General features: G+C 35.9%; 1 protein-coding gene and 1 pseudogene across 7 annotated transcripts in view; both read left to right on the plus strand.

Moving 5' to 3' along the window:
* Positions 1 to 21,285, plus strand: part of SPATA6 (spermatogenesis associated 6) — a 143,065-nt gene that overhangs the window by 94,112 nt on the left and 27,668 nt on the right. For 5 of the 7 annotated variants that reach the window (XM_025991876.2, XM_072724056.1, XM_072724057.1 and 2 more), the window contains one exon: positions 2,753 to 2,852. In XM_025991876.2, coding sequence (XP_025847661.2) covers positions 2,753 to 2,852 — 100 coding nt within the window. The remainder of the gene's footprint in view (positions 1 to 2,752; positions 2,853 to 21,285) is intronic. The other 2 variants (XM_025991878.2, XM_072724055.1) reach the window with 1 other exon arrangement.
* LOC112914743 (elongation factor 1-gamma-like) lies at positions 6,370 to 7,745 on the plus strand (annotated as a pseudogene).

The raw sequence follows: 21,285 nt of genomic DNA on the forward strand, positions 1-21,285 counted from the left end.
TGTCTGCTCAGATGTTCAGGCATGTAGTCAGTGCTCCTCTTTTTTTACTTACGTTTAGAATTAAGCACTTGTGGTTTTGTCATTTGGTTCTTTGCCATCTCAGTAGGTTTTCAACAAATTTTTCACCTCTATCTCCTTGGATATGTTTTTATAAATATTGTTGTATTTTTCTGCCTTTTCACATATTTCACAGAGCTCTCCAGTTGTCTACCACTGTAATACAGTATGAATTTTAGTCCCACATTATTTTATCCTTGTCTGTAATTTTGTCCCAGCTTTTGAAGTCTGTCTTCCCAAGTTGATAAATTCTTCACTGAGGCTATACTCAAAAATTCTTCACTGAGGTTAGCTAAAGTCAGCTGTCTCTTTTTCATATTCCAGTGCAGGTGATGGCTTCTAGTAGTCAGTGGCATTTGCACATTTATTCTGATGCTTGATAGTAGATGTAGTAAGTTCTTTTCTAGAAGGAAACAAGTAGCTCTAATATGAAATATTGTCACCTATCACTTGAGGAAGGTTGAGGTACTTTTAAAATAAAAGAATTTAAATTCATCTAAAGGAATTAATAAACTTTTATTGAGGTACTTTTTAGGGTAGATAAATTTTTTTACTTTCACTAGGGTAGAACACCTCTACTTTGAATGTATGTTCTAAAAAAGATTTTGATTTAGTTATAAAGGAAAATAAAGTGTCTATAGGACATATCACCAAGAACAGAAACATTTCATCCTTTTGAACACACTCAGTACTACACCTTTAAATATAATACGTTCTCTGATACGGCTTTTTAGGTTAGTGAGCAGTATACTTAGAGGGTGTTTATAAAATACAGTGGAATCAGTAACCAATTTGAAATGATGGAAATGTAGATTGTATGCCCCCGGCAAAATTGGGACTATGACAAGATATACAGCTATAGGAGTTTAACTGGGTAAATAGTCATTAAGATAAAATAAGTTTTCCTCTAGGATTATTATAAAATGTTGACTCCTTAATCACGAATGTGAATAAACAGGCTTTCAAAAAGTCTCTTAGTGACTATAAGCAAATGAATTTCTTTATTTATAGTGAAGGTGCTTTTTGCTTTAAGCCCATTTAAAAAAATATCTTCAATGGAGTTAACACACATAAAATGGTTGCAATTTTTATTATAAATGTTACATTTGAGAAACAGTTTTGTCCTCCAAAAGTAAATATTAATATTATGACTTATATGTATTAGGCTGTAGAATTATTACTAAAATCAGACTAAGAAATACTAGCAAATCTAATTAAAAAGTAGCTGATATTCCTTTTAATCATGCTTACGGTTTCGAATTTTGTAAATGAAGTTAAAGATTGTTGGGCAATCATTTCTTATACCACAGCACAGACTAGTGGATCCTCTCATAGTACACTGAAGAGATCCTCTTAGAACTGCATATTTGGATCTCAGGTTTTCAAGATATGTTACCTACATAGGCAAATAACAAAATTGGACAATGTATTTGTGTAGATCCAGTAATATTTCCTTTTACAAATGTAGGAGATTAAAATTTAGATATAGCTGATCATCCATTATTGACTGTGTTCTTTAAAAAACAGGTCATGTAAATCATTTTTCCTGATTAAGAGTTTATATTTTGAGTAAACATATAAAATAATAACTTTGCCATCACAAGCTGGGAGAAAACAGGCAAAGTGTAAGCAGTTAACATTTTAGTATCCATTCCTTTATGAAGGAATTATTTCAATAATACTTGATATGATGAATTATAATAAGATGGACCTGGAGATTTTCATTATTACTTATAAGATTGATAAAGTAGCTTAGTTATACTAATGCCAATTTTGAGTTTGGGAAGGGCATAAGAAAGAAGAACAGTTGCTTTATTTCTCTCTATTCCCAAACTCAGGTTTTAATAAAAGTCACATTTTCCTGTTTTTCAATATTCACTTAAAAAACACACTTACAGGAGAGACTAGAGAAGTGTTATCTGTGCTGAGGGAGGATCATTCAATTTTTATGTTCTTATGTATTCTGAGGGAGTAAGAACATAATTGGATTCTAAATAATATTTTCATCTATTTAAACATTTTGTTTCATTTCATAAAATTAGTTTTATTTTTCTGTATACAGAAAGGAATTTCTTCTACATAATTTAAGAGAGTATGATGAAATTATTGGAAAATAAAAACTAATTTTAAAGGCACTATACATGGAATTGTTCTAATCTGAGCATCTGTATATTTTTTTTAAAGATTTTATTTATTTATTCATAGACACAGAGAGAGAAGCAGAGACATAGACAGAGGGAGAAGCAGGCTCCATGCACGGAGCCCAATGTGGGACTCGATCCTGGGTCTCCAGGATCACACCCCAGGCTGCAGGCGGCGCCAAACCGCTGAACCACTGGGGCTGCCCATGAGCATCTGTATCTTTATTTGGAGCTAAAGCTCTAACAAATTATGTAAGGAGATCATTAAAGTGGTCAGATATATATAAGTATGCTCTCCCTAATTCACATCAAACTTTATTAAGACCACTTATTGCACATATTACAAAGACTTAATATGTCTGCAGAGAATCAGGGCCTGATTTTACATCTGCCTCTCATCCTTGGTCAATGAAGAAAATATGCTATTTTCATCTTTCTATGTTATCACATGGGGATAGGTAAAAAAAAAAAATGACTTTCTGTGTCTGGCATTTGGAAAGATTTATTTTTCTCTCCCTCTGGCTACAAGTCACCTTTGTTTTTTATGTCTACAGATTCCATTCTGATTGGTGTTCACCTTCAAACTGCGATGAGATCCATGACCGGGTAAAAAATGTCTTGAAATCACATCAGGCTCATCAAAGACATTTATATGTTAGTTTCTAAAATATTTTCTTGAAGGCCTTTTCTAATTGGGCAAGAAAACTACTCAAGATGCTTAAAGCTTGTAATAGTTAACCACTGGGAAGAGAAGAAAAAAGATACAACCTCCAAATGATGGAAGTCAGTGGTTTTGCTAAAGGCAACATCTCTAACTTCTGGCTTGGCCTGAGTCGTTATGCAAAATGTTTGATATCATCTGAACTCTAAACAATGTTACTAATAATTATCTCATAGTCAGTAAGTAGTAACTTTATGATAATTATTTCATAGCCTTCAAAGTATGGAGACTCCTGTGGCCCGGTATAAAACACTTCCGTTTCCTACAAATAGATTTTGTTCTAAATGGTAAAGTGGGGTCAGAAATAATTATTTTGAAATAAACTTCTCAGCTTATTTTTATGTTAATTAAATATTTAAAAGAAAAGATCAGGTTTACCAGGTGTAATATTAGAGAACATCAGTGTGAGAATATTTTCTGAGGTAAGACAAACAAACATATATATGAAGGACAGCTGGGGAATAATTGCAGTGTATTCTTTTTGTGTTTGATTTTTTTGTTTGTTTCATTCAGTAGTCTACTGAATCATTTATCATGAGTGTCATATTAGGAACTAGGCTTGGTCCTCACCATATAACTGGATTATTTGGCATTCCATGAGTTTGTACAGTTTTAAGTTTCTATATGTATAACTGTTTTTAAATTAAGCTTGTTTTCTGGCACCTAGGTGGCTCAGTCAGTTAAGTGTCTGACTTTGGCTGAGGTCATGATCCCAAGGTCCTGGGGTCAAGCCCTCCATTGGGCTCCCTGCTCAGCGAGGAGCCAGCTTCTCCCTCTTTCCTCTGCCTCTTCCCTGGCTTGTGTGCTCTCTCTCTCTCTCTCTCAAATAAATAAAGCCTTTTTAAAAATTAAGCTTGTTTTCAAAACACAATATACATATAGAAAATGCACAAATCATAAGTAACAACTCTATGAATTATAATAATCAGCACACTCCTGTGTAAGCTGTCTACCCAAATCAAGAAATAAAATATTACCAGCTCTGCAGAAGCTTTTCTTTCCTCTCAGCTACTGCCACTCCAAGGGTAAACATTATCTAACTTTTAATAGTAAGATTAGTATTGTGTGTTTTAATCTTTATATAAATGACATTCTACAATATCTGCTTCTTTGACTTGTTTCACTTTGACTTTGCAATTCAAACTTCTTGGTACTGCACATATCTTATAATCAACAATAATTCTTTTTTTTAAAAACTTTTTTTTAAATTTTATTTATTTATGATAGTCACAGAGAGAGAGAGAGGGAGAGAGAGAGGCAGAGACACAGGCAGAGGGAGAAGCAGGCTCCATGCACCGGGAGCCTGACGTGGGATTCGATCCCGGGTCTCCAGGATTGTGCCCTGGGCCAAAGGCAGGCGCCAAACCGCTGCGCCACCCAGGCATCCCCATCAACAATAATTCTTTACTTTTGCCTGCTGTATGGTGTTTGTTATATGAAAACACTACTGTTGATTTATTCTTCCTTTTTTGATGGACATTTAGGTTGTTTCTGGTTTGGGCTATTGCAGAGGTGCTATAAGCATTTTATGCATACTTTGAGTATTGTTGTATTCTTCTTCTTTGGGTATGTATGTACTCTTCCTATTTGGAATTTCCCAGACATAGGGTATATATACATTCAGCTTCAGAAGGTGCCGTCAAAAAAAAAAAACAAAAAACAAAAACAAAAAAAATAAAGAAGGTGCCATCAAAGACTTTTTCAGGTAATTCTAACTACCTGTTAAAACATAACCTGAGAGTTATACATTTTAATCTTTTAATCATTATATTTAAAGTGCATATCTTATGAGTAGCACAGGGGGTTGTTTTTGAAGACTTAAGATCTAGAATTTTTATGTAGGTTGATGTGGCTTTTGTTTGGATTAGTATTTTTTATAACTTTCTTTTTTATTAACTTGTTATTCATTTTTAACTCTTCTGTTATTGGTGGCTCTGGAGATTTCAACATGCATACATGATAAATGATTTTTTTGTTGACCTCCCTAAAAATAATGAGGCCCTAAAACATTTAACCCTCTTTTAACCTGCCCCCCTTTTTTGCATATTTTTGGCATGCATTTTAATTCTATATACATAAAACACAAGAAATTAATTTTATTTAGTAATGTTTATTCATGTTGGTCATTTATATATTCTTTCTATTCTTCATTCTTTCCTTAACTTCCATGTTCCCCTATGGATTCTAGGGTCATTTTCCTTCTGCCTTTAATACTTCTTTCTTGACATTCCCCTGGCTATGAATTCTGATTTTGTTTGAAAACATCTTGGTTTTAATTTTTGTGGGATAATTTTATTGGATATAAAACTCTAGGTTGGTAGTTATTTTCTTTGGTACTTTAAAGAAACTATTCCATTGTCTCCTGGCTTCTTTTGTGTTTTGAAAAGTAAGCTATTACGTCTTTGAAGTAATATGAGGATTTTTCATCTGCTCTGTTGCATTTAAGATTTACTCTTCAACTTTGCATTTAGTAATTTTACTATTACATACCTAACATGTCATATTCTTGGATTGATTTCTATGTTGAGTTTTCAGAGCTTCCTAAATTTGAAGGTTGGTATTTTCCATCAATTTTGGAAAACCTGTAGCCAGTCTTTCTTTAAACAGTGCTTATGCCCCATTATTTGTTTGTGTAGAACTCCCAATTATACTTGTATTAGATTTTTAGACTTAGGTAAAAAATTTTTTTTAAAAAATTTTAGATGCATATGCATCTTATGCTTATTTTGATATTTTTAATTCTTTACTTTCTTCTCTCTCTAGATTGCATGCTTTCATGAGACATGTCCTCTAGTTTACTAGTCCTGTCTTCTGTGTTTACATTGATATTAAAACTGTTCATAAAGTAAAGCTGACGTAGAAGGGAATGTTTTTTGTTTTTTTGTTTTTTTGTTTTTTTTTATGATAGTCACAGAGAGAGAGAGAGAGAGAGAGAGAGGCAGAGACACAGGCGGAGGGAGAAGCAGGCTCCATGCACCGGGAGCCCGATGTGGGACTCGATCCCGGGTCTCCAGGATCGCGCCCTGGGCCAAAGGCAGGCGCCAAACCGCTGCGCCACCCAGGGATCCCGAAGGGAATGTTTTCAACCTAATGAAGAGCATCTTTGAAAACCTATAGCTAATATTATACTTAATGTTATACTTAATGGTGAAAGACCGAATATTCAGTCTTTCAGAAACCATGATGCTCTCTCTTGACATTCTTTTAACATCATATGGAGAGTCTCAGACAATGCAGGAAGATAAGAAAGCGAAATAAAAGGGATACAGATTGGAAAGTAAGAAAAAAAAAAAACATATTTGCAGAGGATATGATTTTGCAGAAAAATCCACAGGATCTCCAGAAGAGCTCTCAGAACTAATAAGTGAGTTTAACAGGGTCACAAAATACAAAGAAAGCCAATTTTTCCCCTATATATCTGCAATGAATAATTGGAATTTTAAATTAAGAAATCCATACCAGCCTTCCTCTGTGGAATCACCATGGCGGCCGGGACCCTGTACACATATCCTGAAAACTGGAGGGCCTTCAAGGCTCTCATTGCTGCTCAGTACAGCAGGGCTCAGGTCCGCGTGCTCCCCGCACCACCCACTTCCACTTTGGCCAAACCAACCACACCCCTGAATTTCTCCGTAAATTTCCTGCCGGCAAGGTTCCAGCATTTGAGGGTGACGATGGATTCTGTGTGTTTGAGAGCAATGCCATTGCCTACTATGTGAGCAATGAGGAACTGCAGGGAAGTCCTCCAGAGGCAGCAGCCCAGGTGGTGCAGTGGGTGAGCTTTGCTGATAGCGACATAGTGCCCCCAGCCAGTACCTGGGTGTTTCCTACCTTGGGCATCAGGCACCACAACAAGCAGGCCACAGAGAATGCAAAGGAGGAAGTGAGGTGAATTCTGGGGCTCCTGGATATTCATTTGAAGACGAGGACTTTTCTGGTGGGTGAACGTGTGACACTGGCTGACATCACAGTTGTCTGCACCCTGTTGAGGCTCTATAAACAGGTCCTGGAGCCTTCTTTCCACCAGGCCTTCCCCAATACCAACCACTGGTTCCTTACATTGCATTAACCAGCCCCAGTTCCGGGCTGTCTTGGGGGAGGTGAAACTCTGTGAGAAGGTGACCCAGTTTGATGCTAAAAAGTTTGCAGAGAGCCAACCTAAAAAAGACACCCCATGGAAAGAGAAGGGTTTTCGGGAAGAGAAGCAGAAGCCCCAGGCTGAGCAGAAAGAGGAGAAGGCTGCTGCCCCTGCTCCTGAGGAGGAAATGGATGAATGTGAGCAGGCACTGGCTGCTGAGCCAAAGGCCAAAGACCCCTTTGCTCACCTGCCCAAGAGTACCTTTGTGTTGGACGAATTTAAGCGCAAGTATTCCAATGAGGACACTCTCACTGTGGCACTGCCGTGTTTCTGGGAGCACTTCGATAAGGATGGCTGGTCCCTGTGGTACGCTGAGTACCGCTTCCCTGAGGAGCTCACTCAGACCTTTATGAGTTGTAACCTCATCACTGGAATGTTCCAACGGTTGGACAAGCTGAGGAAGAATGCCTTTGCCAGTGTCATCCTCTTTGGAACCAACAACAGCAGCTCCATATCTGGAGTCTGGGTCTTCTGAGGCCAGGAGCTTGCCTTTCCGCTGAGTCCAGATTGGCAGGTGGACTACGAGTCCTATATGTGGCGGAAACTGGATCCTGGCAGCGAGGAGACCCAGACGCTGGTTCGAGAGTACTTTTATTGGGAGGGGGCCTTCCAGCATGTGGGCAAAACCTTCAATCAGGGCAAGATCTTCAAGTAAACATCTCTTGTCATCATCGCCTAGCTGCCTGTACCTGCCCTTCGGGGAGATGGGGTAATTAAAGGAAACTGAACATTGAACCCTTAAAGAAAAAAAAAAAGAAAAGAAGTCCATACCATTTATAATAGCACCAGAAATTGAAGTGCTTAGATATAATCCTAACAAAATATGTGCAGTATTTGCATTCTGAGAATTACAAAATGCTGTTGAACATCAAAGAAGATAGAACTAAATGAAGAAGTGCACCATGTTCACAGAATGGAGAAGTCAATATGAAGATGTCAGTTTTCCAATTTGGTCTCTAGATTCAGTGGAATCATAATTAAAACCGTATCAAAACTGCTTAGTAGAAATTGACAAGCTGATTCTAAAATGTATATGGAAAGGCAAAGGAAATTGAAAAACCAAAAACATAATTCTGAAAAAGAACAAAGTTGGAGGATCCATTACCTAATTTTAAGACTTAGTATAAAGCACAACAATGAAGACAGTGTGGTTTGACTAAATAATAGACATATAAAGAATAGATCCCCCAGGATAGACCCACATCAATATTGTCAACTGAGCTTTGACAAAAGTGCAAAGTCAATTAAATGGAGACTTTGCATTTGCTGTCTTTTCAAGGCATGGTTCTGGATTTTTAAAAGTGAACATTTAAAAATAAACCTAAAACATAGTAGATAATCTATTTATATTTGTAAATTACTTTTAAGGTATGACACCAAACACATGATCCATTTATAAATTTGATAACTTGAACTCCATTAAAATTTTAAAATTTTGTTCTGTGAAAGACACTGTTAAGAGAATAGAATGACAAGTCATAGTCTGGATGAAAATATTTGCAAATCACATATATGACTAAGGATTTGCATCCAAAATTTTTAAAAAGTCCTCTTAAAACTCAGGCAGTACCCACCATTTGCTTCAACATGGATGGAACTGGAGGGTGAAGTTAGTCAATCGGAGAAGGACAGACATTATATGTTCTCATTCATTTGGGGAATATAAATAATAGTGAAAGGGAATATAAGGGAGGGGAGAAGAAGTGTGTGGGAAATACCAGAAAGGGAGACAGAACATAAAGACTCCTAACTCTGGGAAATGAACTAGGGGTGGTGGAAGGAGAGGAGGGCAAGGGTGGGGGTGAATGGGTGACGGGCACTGAGGGGGGCACTTGACGGGATGAGCACTGGGTGTTTTTCTGTATGTTGGCAAATTGAACACTAATAAAAAATAAATTTATTATAAAAAAAACCTCAGGCAGTAAATCTGAACAGACATTTCACCAAATAAACATAAAAAGATGCTCAATAATCATCATAGAAATGAAAGTAAAACTGCAATGAGATACCACTGCCACCTTATAGAATTGTTTAACAGAAACAAAAAACCAAAAAAAATTTATACTAGTAAATGCTGTCAAGGATGTGGAGCAATAGAAATTCTCATTCAGTCCTGGTGGGAATGCCCAGTAGTGCAGCCACAAGATAGTTTTGCAATTACGTATAAGGTTAAACACACTTATCATACAACCCAGCAATCCTACACTTAGGTATTTCCCCAAATGAATTGAAAACTTAGGTTCACATAAAAACCTGTACATGAATGTTTGTAGAAAGTTTATTTATAATTGCCCAAAATTAGAGGCAGTCAATATGTTCTTCAAAGGCAAATGGCAAACAAACTATGGTATAGCCATTATATGGAATATAACTCAGCAATAAAAAAGGATGAACTAGAGAGTCACTTGACGACTCTTGATGTTGGTTCAGGTCATGATCTCAGGGTTGTGGTATCAAGCCCTGTGTCAGGCTCCATGCTCAGCAGGGAATCTGCTTGAGATTCTCTCTCTCCCTCTTTGCCTGCTCCTTTCCCATCTCTAAAATTATTATCTTTTTTAAGAAGTGAGATTTATTTTTTTTAAAGATTTATTTATTCATGAGAGACAGAGAGAGAGAGAGAGAGAGGCTGAGACACAGGCAGAGGGAGAAGAAGGCTCCTCACAGGGAGCCCGATATGGGACTCGATCCCAGATCCCGGGATCGCACCCTGAGCTGAAGGCAGACGCTCAACCACTGAGCCACCCTGACGTCCCAAAAAAGTGATATTTAAATTCACATAACAACATGGTTAGTCTTAAATTCAGTTTGCTGAGTGAAAGAAGCTAGGACTCAAAGCTTTATAAAATGGTATGATTTTATTTCTGTGAGTGACATTGTTGAAATATTAAAGTATGGGTGAGTCAGAAGAGGTTGACTACAAAGAAATTAGTTTCACAGGGAGATTTTTAGAGTTTTGGAGCTGATACTGAAGTTGCATTATGCATTTGTTACTTTATGTATTTGTTACCTTATGCATTTGTCAAAACTACTAGAAATATACATCAGAAAGAAATTTGCTGAATGAAAAAATAAAAAATATCAAGTGTGATATTTGGGCTTCTGAAGATTTAATGCAGATTATAACAAATGAATCTAAAGGTTCTAAAAATACAAGATATAGCTTTAAATTAGCTTACCTAAATGACTTTGGAGTATTATGTTTTGGCTGGATACTATGAGGCTAAAGACAAAAAGAACTATTTAATCACTACATTCTATTGCAGCGATTTGTAATAGAGCGCTCTCTAAAGAGCCAGAGTAAATATTTTTTGTGTCATAGGGTCCCTGTCACACTACTCCACTCTGCTGTTACTGCACTAAAGCAGACATAGACAGTAGGTAAACAGATGAGTGTTTCTGTAGTCCAGTAAAACTTTATCCATATGTACTAAAATGTGAATTTTATATGATATTTATGAAACTTTTTCCCCCAGTTACTTAAAAAAATTTTTTGTTTTTACCTATCAGGCCTTGCAAAAACAGGCAAGGGCCAGAAATGCCCTGGGAGTTGAAGTTTGCCAAGCCGTATTCTATTAGATGAGTGTGATTCTTACAAGGGTATGGATTAGCAATTCTGAAAATACTTTACATTTATATGAGAGTTTTACATTTATATGAGAGTTGAACAAGTAAGTAAATAAATCGTAAAGACAGCCAGATTTTTAATCATAGTATACCCTATGTTACATCCATGTTTATTTTGATATATATACAGAGAGAATGACTCAGATATAGATATGAGCATATATTGAGATTAGTACACCTCCATATTTCCTAGTTTTGTTCTCTAAAAGTCTCAAAAGGAGTGGCAACCCAATAGCAATGAGCACACCCAGCTCTCCCAGATCTTGGTTTCTGAATACCCATATTCAGTAAAAGTTATCGGGACTCTTGGAGCAATAGCTGATTCTGAGGCTGGGACGGGGAAAACACAAGATTAGGATGGAATATTTTGCAGTATGGAATGTGAGGAAATGCTTTTAAAATAAAAGAAGGGGGGTAGTAAGGAGAACAGGAGCATATCAAAAGAACACAGGAGCCCATCTGAAGTCCCAGTGACCATTGCTAGAATAATTTGAGCAACAAAATAAATAGCAATATTTGGATTATAACTGAAAGAATAAAATAAAATCTATGAGTACATATTGATATAAGCAAAACAATGAATGACTAAGAATGAGAACGGACACATCTTCTTTACAGGAGAATTGTAAATAATAATAGTGGATATTGCCTCTTTCATGAGGTGTGGAGCTTAATTCCTCTTCCCTTGAGCATAGGCTAGACTTAGTGATTTGTTTCTGATGAATAAAGTATGGAGAAATCTGGTAGACACCACGTTCACAAAGTGATCAGAATTAACATCATTAATAACTCATGCTGGCATCCTGTATTCCCTGATATCAAGTAATACGAAGGGCACTGCTCTCTGACATTGTTCCCCAAAACCCATAACCCTAGTCTAAACATGAAAAAAATATCAGACAAAATCAAATTGAGAAACTTACCACAAAATCCCTGAGTAGTACTTTTCTAAACCATCAAGGTCATGAGAAACAAAGAAGGACAAACTTGGCACAGATTGGAGGAGACTAAGAAATGATGACTAAAAGCATCATGGTATCCTTATTGGATCCTGGAATAGAAGTGCATTACTGTAAAAACTGGTGCAATCCAAATAAAGTCTGCAGTGGAGATAATTACTGTACTAATGTTACTTTCTTGGGTTTGCAAAATCAGCTATAGCTATATTAAGATATAAACTTTGAGAACCGGGGTGAAGGGTGAAGTTCCCGGGTACAACTCTTTTATCTTTGCCACTGTTTTGTAAATCTAAATATTCAAAAATAAAAAGTTAAACTACCATTGACCCTTGAACAATGTGGGGGTTACAGGCTCCAGACCTTCCTTGCACAGTCAGAAATCTGCATATAACTTTTGATACCCCAAAACTTAACTACTAATAGTAGTTGACCAGAAGCCTAACCAGTAACATAAAATAGTCAATTAACACATATTTTGTATATGTATTGGACCTGTGGTTGCACAAAGCATAGATTCCTAGCATTTTGTTCTATGCTCTATACACAAATGCCCCCAGGAAAATACCAGTTGCAGACTTTTACTTTACCTCTTCTCTCAGGAATGTTAGTACCACTAGTACTACTATGTAAGCAGCTCCCTAGTGCCTTTGAACAAAAACAAACTATGTAAATATACATGTGCATACACACACACACATATTTGCATGCATGCAGCTGGCTTAAACTGTACACTAATCTCAGTATCTTAAATTGGTTTACACTAAGAGCAGCTTGAATACAAGCTCTTAAACTTAGTCATATTTTTCTGCCTAGGTTAATTCACATATACTCAGCATTCTCAACCAAATATCTGCATGCTCTGCATCTGACACTATGCACAGCACTGGAGATCTTTTCGTAAAATCAAATTTCCTGCCCATAAGGAACTTTACAATTCCCTGAGTTGCGTGGTAATGATATTTTGTCTGTAGTGTTTATTCTTGAAAGTTACTTTGGCTGGATATAAAAATCCTTGGCTTACATTTTTTTTTTTACTTTAAATATGTTATTTGATTGTGACAGAGAATGTTTCTGTCAAAATCTGCTTAAAATCCAATTTTCTTTCCCTTGTGAGGGATTTGCTCTTTTAGTTTGGAAAGTCAAGCTAAAATATTGTGCACTTTTCCCCCCTTCATTTTACATCATGGTGTTGATTATTCTGGATTGAATTTTTTCCCCCAATGTATGTCATGTGTCTTTCATTATGTTTTCAATATTTTTGTGAATATAACTTTTATTTTTAATTAAATTTTTTTATTTTAAATTTTATTTAGTTAACATACAGTGCAATATTGGTTACTGGAGTAGAGTTCAGTGATTCATCACATATATTCAACACCCAGTGCTCATCACAGGTGCCCTCTTTAATAGCCATCATACATCTAGCCCAACCCCCACCCACCCACCTCCTTCCATCAACCTCCATTTGTTCTTTATCATTAAGAGTCTCTTGTGGTTTGTTTCTCTCTCTATTTTCCCCTCCTTCCCATATGTTCATCTGCTTTCTTCAATTCCCCATATGACTGAGATTATATGGTACTTGTCCTTCTCTGATTGCCATGTACCCCTCTGAATCTGTATTTTTTTTATCCTTTGGATAAATACCTAGTAGTGCAATTGCTAGATCACAGGGTAGTTCTATTTTTAACTTTTTGAGGAACCTCCATACTGTTCTTCAGAGTAGCCGCACCAGTTTGCATTCCCATTAGCAATGCAAGGGGGTTCCCCTTTCTCTGCATCTTCACCAAAACCTGTTGTTTCTTATGTTGTTAATTTTAGCCATTTTGACAAGTGTGAGGTGATATCTCATCATGGTTTTGATTTGTAATTCCCTGGTGATGAGTGATGTTTAGCGTCTTTTCATGTGTGTGTTGGCCATCTGAAAAAGTTGTCTATTCGTGTCTTCTGCCCATTTCTTAACTGGATTATTTGTTTTTTGGGTGTTGAATGTGATAAGTTCTTTATAGAGTTTGGATGCTAACTCTTTAATCAGATATGTTGTTTGCAAATATCTTCTTCCATTCCGTAGGCTTTTAGTTTTTATTGATAGCTTCCTTTGCTGTGCAGAAGATTTTTATTTTACTGTTCATTTTTGCTTTTGTTTCCCTTGCCTCTGAAAGCGTGTCTAATAAGAAGTTGCTATAGCTGAGGTCAAAGCGGTTTCTGCCTGTGTTCTCCTTTAGGATTTGTAGGATTTGTTGTCTCATACAAATTTTAGGATTGTTTGTTCTAGCTCTGTGGAAAACACAGTTATTTTGATTGCATTTAATTTGTAGATTGTTTGGGGTAGGACAGACATTTTATCGACATTTGTTCTTTCAATCCATGAGCATGGAATGCTTTTCCATTTCTCTGTGTCCTCTTCAATTTCTTTCATAAGTATTCTGTAGTTTTCAGAATACAGATCTTCTCCCTCATTAGTTAGGTTTATTCCTAGGAATCTTACCGTTTTGGGTGCAATTCCAAATGGAATCGATTTTTTTATTTCTTTTTCTGCTGCTTCATTATTGGTGTATAGAAATGCAGCAGATTTTCTGCACATTGATTTTATATCCTGCAACTTTGCTGAATTCATGTATTAATTCTAGCAGTTTTTTGGTAGATTCTTTCAGGTTTCTATATAGAATATCATATCATCTGCCAACAGTGAAAGTTTGACCTTTTCTTTGCTGATTTGGATGCCTCTTATCTCTCTCTCTCTTTTTTTTCTTCTGATTGCTGAGGCTAAGATTTCTAGTACTATGTTAAATAGTAATGATGAGAATGGACATCCTTGTCTTCTTCCTGACCTTAGGGGAAAGGCTCTCAGTTTTTTCCCCATTGAGGATGATATTAGCTGTAGGGCTTTCACATATGGCCTTTATAATATTGAGGTATTTTCCATCTATCCCCTGCTTTGTGGAGGGTTTTTATCAAGAATGGATGCTGTATTTTGTCAAATGATTTTTCTGCATCTACTGACAAGATAATATGGTTCTTTTATTAATGCAGTGCATCATATTTATTAATTTGTGAATATTGAACCAACCCTGCAGCCCAGGTATAAATCCTACTTGATTGTGGAGCATAATTATTTTAATTTGATGTTGAATTTGATTGGCTGTGTTTTATTGAGAATTTTTGCATCCATATTCATCAGGGATATTGGCCTGGTCTGTAATTCTCCTTTTTATTGGAGTCTTTGTCTGGTTTTGGAATCCCAGTAATGCTGGCTTCATTGAATGAGTTTGGAAGTTTTCCTTCCATTTCTATTTTTTTGGAACAGTTTAAGAAGAATAGGTATTAACTCTTCTTTAAATGTTGTAGAATTCCCTTGGGAAACTATCTGGCCAAGGACTTTTGTTAGTTGGGAGACTTTTGATTATTGATTCAATTTCTTTGCTGGTTATGGGTATGTTCAAATATTCTATTTCTTCCCGTTTCAGTTTTGGTAGTTTGTTTCTTCCAGATTGCCCAGTTTGTTGGCATATAATTTTTCATAGTATTCTCTAACAATTGTTTGTATTTCTGTGGTATTGGTTGTTATCTCTCTTCTTTCATTTGTGATTTTATCAATTTGGGCCCTTTTCTTTTGGTAAGTCTGGATAGGGATTTATCAATTTTATTAATTCTTTTAAAGAACCAGCTCTTAGTTTCACTGATCTGTTCTACTGGAGGTTTTTGTTTGTTTCTACATCACTTATTTATGCTTTTTATTATTTTCCTCTTATGCCAGCTTTAGTTTGCTGTTCCTTTTCTAGCTCCATTAGCTGTAAGATTAGGCTGTGTATTTTAGCAAGACTTTTCTTGCTTCCTGAGATAGGCCTGTGTTGCAGTATTCTTCCCTCTTAGGACTGCCTTTGCTGTGTCCCAAAGATCTTGGACTGCCATATTTTCATTTGCTTCCATGTATTCTTTTTTTTACTTCTTCTTTAATTTTCTAGTTAACCCATTCATTCTTTTTTGTTTATTTGTTGTTGTTGTTGTTGTTTTTATGATAGGCACACAGTGAGAGAGAGGCAGAGACATAGGCAGAGGGAGAAGCAGGCTCCATGCACTGGGAGCCCGACGTGGGATTCGATCCCCGGTCTCCAGGATCGCGCCCTGGGCCAAAGGCAGGCGCTAAACCGCTGCGCCACCCAGGGATCCCCAACCCATTCATTCTTTAGCAGTATGTTCTTTAACCTTAATGTATTTGAAGTCCCTCCACATTTTTTCTTGTGGTTGACTTTAAGTGTCATAGCATTGTGGTCCGAAAATATGCATGGTATGATTCAATCTTTTTATACTTGTTGAGGGCTGATTTGTGAACCAGTATGTGATCTATTCTGGAGGATATTCCATGTGTATTCAAAAAGAATGTGTACTCTGAAATGCTCTGAATATATCTGTGAAGTCTATGTGGCCCAGTGTGTCATTCAAAGCCATTGTTTCCTTGTTGATTTTCTGCTTAGATGATCTGTCCATTGCTATAAGTGGGATGTTAAAGTCCCCTACTATTACTGTATTATTATCAATGAGTTTCTTTTTGTTTATTATTAATTGATTTATATATTTGGGTGCTCCCAAGTTGGGGGCATAAATATTTACAATTGTTAAGTATTCTTGATGGATAGACCCTTTAATTATAATATAATGCCCTTCTTCATCTCTTAGTACAGTCTTTGTTTTAAAATCTAGTTTGTCTGGGAGATCCCTAGGTGGCTCAGTGGTTTAGCGCCGCCTTTGGCCCAGGGTGTGATCCTGGAGTCCGGGGATCGAGTCCCACATCAGGCTCCTTACACAGAGCCTGCTTCTCCCTCTGGCTGTGTCTCTGCCTCTCTCTCTCTCTCTCTCTCATGAATAAATAAATAAAATCTTTTTAAAAAATCTAGTTTGTCTGATAATAAGTATGGCTACTCCAGCTTTCTTTTGATGTCCATTAGCATGATACATTGTTCTCCTTATCCTCATTTTCAATCTGCAGGTGTCTTGAGGTCTAAAATTATTATCTTGTAGGCAGCATATAGATAGATCTTTTTAAATCCATTCTGATACCCTGTGTCTTTTGATTGGAGCTTTTGGTGATTTTTCTACACTCAAAGAGTCCCCCTTAACATTTCTTACATGACTGGTTTAGTAATTATGAACTCCTTCAGTTTTTGTCTGGGAAACTCTTTCACTCTCCTTCTATTCTGAATTACAGCCTTGCTGAATAAAGTATTCTTGGCTGCATATTTTTTCCCATTAAGCACATTGAATATATCCTGCCGCCCCTTCCAACCTGCCTAGTTGCTGTGGATAGATCTGTTGCAAACCTGATCTATCTTACCTTGCAAGTTAAAGACTTTTTTTCCCCTTGCTGCATTCGGGATTCTTTCTGTGTCTGTTTATTTTGTAAATTTGACTATGATATGCCTTGGCAATGGTTGGCTTTTGTTGAATTTATTGAGAATTTTCTGTGCTTCTTGGATTTTGATGCCTATATCCTTCCACAGATATGGAAGTTTTCACCTGTAACTTGCTCAAATAAACCTTTTGCCCCTTTTCCTCTATCTTCATCTTCTGGCACTCCTATAATATGAATGGTATTCTATTTTAATAAGTTGTTGAGTTCCCTAAGTCTACCTTCATGATCCATTACTTCTAATCTTCTATATCACTGATTCATTCCTCTGCCTTATCTATCCATCATTTTTATGGCATTCATTTGGGCTTTTTTTCAGTTAAAACATTTTTAATTTTGGCCTGACTAGATTTTAGTTCTTTTATTTCTGCAGTAAGAGATTCTCTAGTGTCATTTCTGCTTTTTTCAAGCCCAGTTAGTATCCTTATAATTGTTTTAAATTCTCTTAAATTTGTTCTTTTACTTTTGGAGTAAAAATGGTTATCAGTGATTTTTTTGCCTACCAGTATTCTCACCCCTGTGTAGTTTTGTCCCACCACGCGTGAATAGGGATGATCTGTGTAAACAATAGATTATTACAGAAATAATAGTTATGAATTCTGAGACTAGATCAAAAAGAATTAAAGCTTCTTTCTTGTTCTCATAAGATCATTTACTCTTGGGAAGACAAATTGTCAGGTCGTGAAGACACAGTACATTTTCCATCTGTTTTGTGAGCATGACTTTTCTGGCATGATTTTTCTTTTTTTTTTTTTAATTAAGGTCTCCTTATTTGGTCTTTTTCCCCCTCTTAAAACTTTTTATGAAATTTAACCCATTTATGATGATTATTTTATAAAATTATTTTTTCATGAACTTTTAGAAAGGGACATAGGATTTAGAATTTTTCTAATGTGAAGTTTGAGAGCTCTTTTTTTCTGTCTTCATTTGTTCTAAAGTATGGCAGCTTAGCTTCTGACATTTCCTGGCTCCTTCTTCTTCCCAATTTTTATATAGAATTTTTCTTTCCTTTGCTTTTACTTCACTGCTCAGTTTGTCTTCTTTTTCCAGATGTTTATACACAGTGTAAAGTTTTATCTTGGAAGGTGACTTTGGCATATTAGTTTTGAGAGTTAAGGAGTTCCAGACTGCTCCAGCTCCTTCAGAATTTGTTGTAAATCCTTTGTACTCATCACTATGAGAGTGGGAGAAATCTTTTCCAGTTCCAGTTTCTGAATTGGCTCACCAAGCTTTTGAGTGAATACTCTTTTTTGTTACATTGAAGTTATTTGGTTTATTTATTTTTTTTTTTTTAATGAAGAACTATTTTTTTTTTAATTTTTTTTTTTATTTATTTATGATAGTCACAGAGAGAGAGAGAGAGAGGCAGAGACACAGGCGGAGGGAGAAGCAGGCTCCATGCGCCGGGAGCCTGATGTGGGATTCGATCCCGGGTCTCCAGGATCGCGCCCTGGGCCAAAGGCAGGCGCCAAACCGCTGCGCCACCCAGGGATCCCCGAAGTTATTTGGTTTATCAGATGCCTCAATGTTTTCCTCTGATTTCTCCTCCACAGATGGTATTACCATCTCATGTACCTACTGGGAGTTTATGAGTATCTCCTGATATTTTAGAGTTCATGGGAATATCTTGTCATTTAATTTGGTTGCAAATAAAAAATAATTTGGTTGCAGATGTTTCCCATGGATTTTTTAGTATTGCTATTTTAGGTAATTTTTAAAATTGTATTTCAGTATAATGTACTTTAATCTTTAATCCTAAGTTGTACAGCAAAGTGAGTTTTTAAAAAGTGAACCCATGAATGAATAGCATCCGGGTCAGAGACATGACAACCCAAAATGCCTCTGGTGCCTCCTTCAATCACTACACAACTTACTATTCTAATATATAACAACATATAAACTAGTTTTATGTGTTTTTGAACATTTCATAAATGGAATCATATGGTATTTACCCTTTTGTATTTGATTTCTTCGGCTGATCATTATGTTTATGACATACCTGTGCTTCCTTTTTTTATTATTATGTAGTGGGAATCAGCAAACTATAGCCCACAAACATATTCCAGACTTTTAAATTTTAAATAAAGTTATATTGGAATATGGATAGACCTATTTGTTTATATATTATCTTTGGCTCTTCTCAAGCTACAACAGCAGAAATGAGCAATTGTGATAAAGAGCATATAACTTGCAAAGCTGAATATATATATGATTTGGTCCTTCTCTCTCTTTTTTTTTTTTAAGATTTCACTTATTTATTCATGAGAGAGAGAGAGAAGAAAGGGGGGGGCAGAGGGAGAAGCAGACTCCATGCAGGGAGCCTGATGTGGGACTCGATCCCAGGTGTCCAGGATCAGGCCCTGGGCTGAAGGCGGCGCTAAACCACTGAGCCACCCAGACTGCCCTGATTTGGCCCTTCAAAGAATAGTTTGCCAACCCTTGCTTTATAGTATTTCAATAAATATCAAAATTTATCAGTTCTTTTTAGTTGGGGCTAATACAAATAGTACTGCTATCAATATTATTATATATGTTCTTTGATGAACATAAATATGTATTCCTGTTGAATATATGCCTAAAAATGGAATTACTGAGTTATAAGGAATGTGTATTCTTCTGTAGATGATACTGCCAGAAAAAAACTGATTCAGTATCAGTGGTTGAATGTTCTAGATTTCTGCATCCTTGCTAACACAGTGTATTTTCTGGGTTTTATTTTCCCATTATAGGTATTCCAGAGAGTATGAATTGATCATGTATTATGGATTTGCTTTGCATATTCTGAAACCATCTTACCAGATGCATACAGTTTGGATTGTGGGGATTTTTTTCCTGGGTAATTGGCCTGTTTGTCATTGGGAAATGTCTTTACCTCTAGGAAAGCTTCTTGCCTTCAAGTATAGTTTGTCTGATATTATTATAGTCATATCAACTTTCTTTTGGTTAATGTTGATTGGTATTTTTCATTTTTTTTATTTTTGCCCCTTCTGTGCCCCTATATTTAAGATGTATGCATTATATAGTTGAGTTTTGTATTACTCAGTCTTTCTCTTTATTTAGTATAATCATTTAATTACTGATGTTGTTGGGTTTATACCATCCTTCTATTTTTCTATCTGACAGATCTGTTAGTGTTTGTTTTTTCAATCTCCTGCATGTCTCCTTTGACTGAGATATTTTTATTCCTTTTTCTCCCTCTTTTAACTCATAGGGTATGTATTTGCTTATTATTCTTTTAATATTGCCCTGTAAAATACATGTATCCTCTATTACAATCTAATACAATTTTTTCCTTTGCCAGTTTTTTGATGATGCTAAAATTTTAGAATACTTACACTCCATTTAAACTCCTTTCTTCTTTATTTATCTTTATTCCTTCCTTCTTGGGTATCCAGTTACATCTACTAGACCTTTCGGTTGTCTCCCAGTTTCTTACACTTCTTTCTGTATTTATCATTCTGTTTTCTCTTTTATTAGCATTTCCTATGAACCTATATTTCTGCTTCACTGATCTTGTCTCCTCCTGTTTCCGATATACTGTTAAACTCATCTATTTAGTTCTTTATTTATCCTATTTGATGTTCAGATATAAACTATCTCTTTAATTTTTATAAATGCCAATGTTTCTGGAAATCCTTAACCTTTATGTATATTTTGTTCAACTTTTAATCTGTTTTTTCGAACATATTGATCATAATTTAAAGTGCTTATTTCCTCATTTTGATACCAGGCTTACACTTGTGATCTACTTCCTTTATCTTTTTTTACTCTTGCTTACTGGTTGTACTGTCCTGACTGTACCACTGATTTCATAGTTAAATTCTAGACATTATTTTTTAAAGAACTTTAGATTTTTCCAGATGATGAGACATTTCCCTCTTTACTAGTCAGGTAGCATCAGGGGCTAACCTTGATTCAAAAGAGACAAAATTAGTTTGAAGCTATATTGATGTATTGGTAAATCTCAGTTTACCAATCTCAGTAAGGTAAATCCTTAATCAAACTTTCCTTAAATCTCACCTCACCTCTCTTTTTTTGGTAATTAGCCTCCATTTCAAGTCAGAGTTTTTCAGATCTTTGTCTTCTGAAGAAACTGAGGCAATTTCTGTCCTACTTCTCAGAAAGTTTAGGTTTAGTTCCTTACATTTCCATACCAGGAACATTCAGAAAATATTCATGTATTTGAGTCCTTTCTCATCTCTGTTTTTATAACATCAGCTTTACATAGTTACCAAGATAGC

Source organism: Vulpes vulpes, chromosome 10 (assembly GCF_048418805.1).
Source record: "Vulpes vulpes isolate BD-2025 chromosome 10, VulVul3, whole genome shotgun sequence".
In the NCBI taxonomy this organism is placed as follows: Eukaryota; Metazoa; Chordata; class Mammalia; order Carnivora; family Canidae; genus Vulpes; species Vulpes vulpes.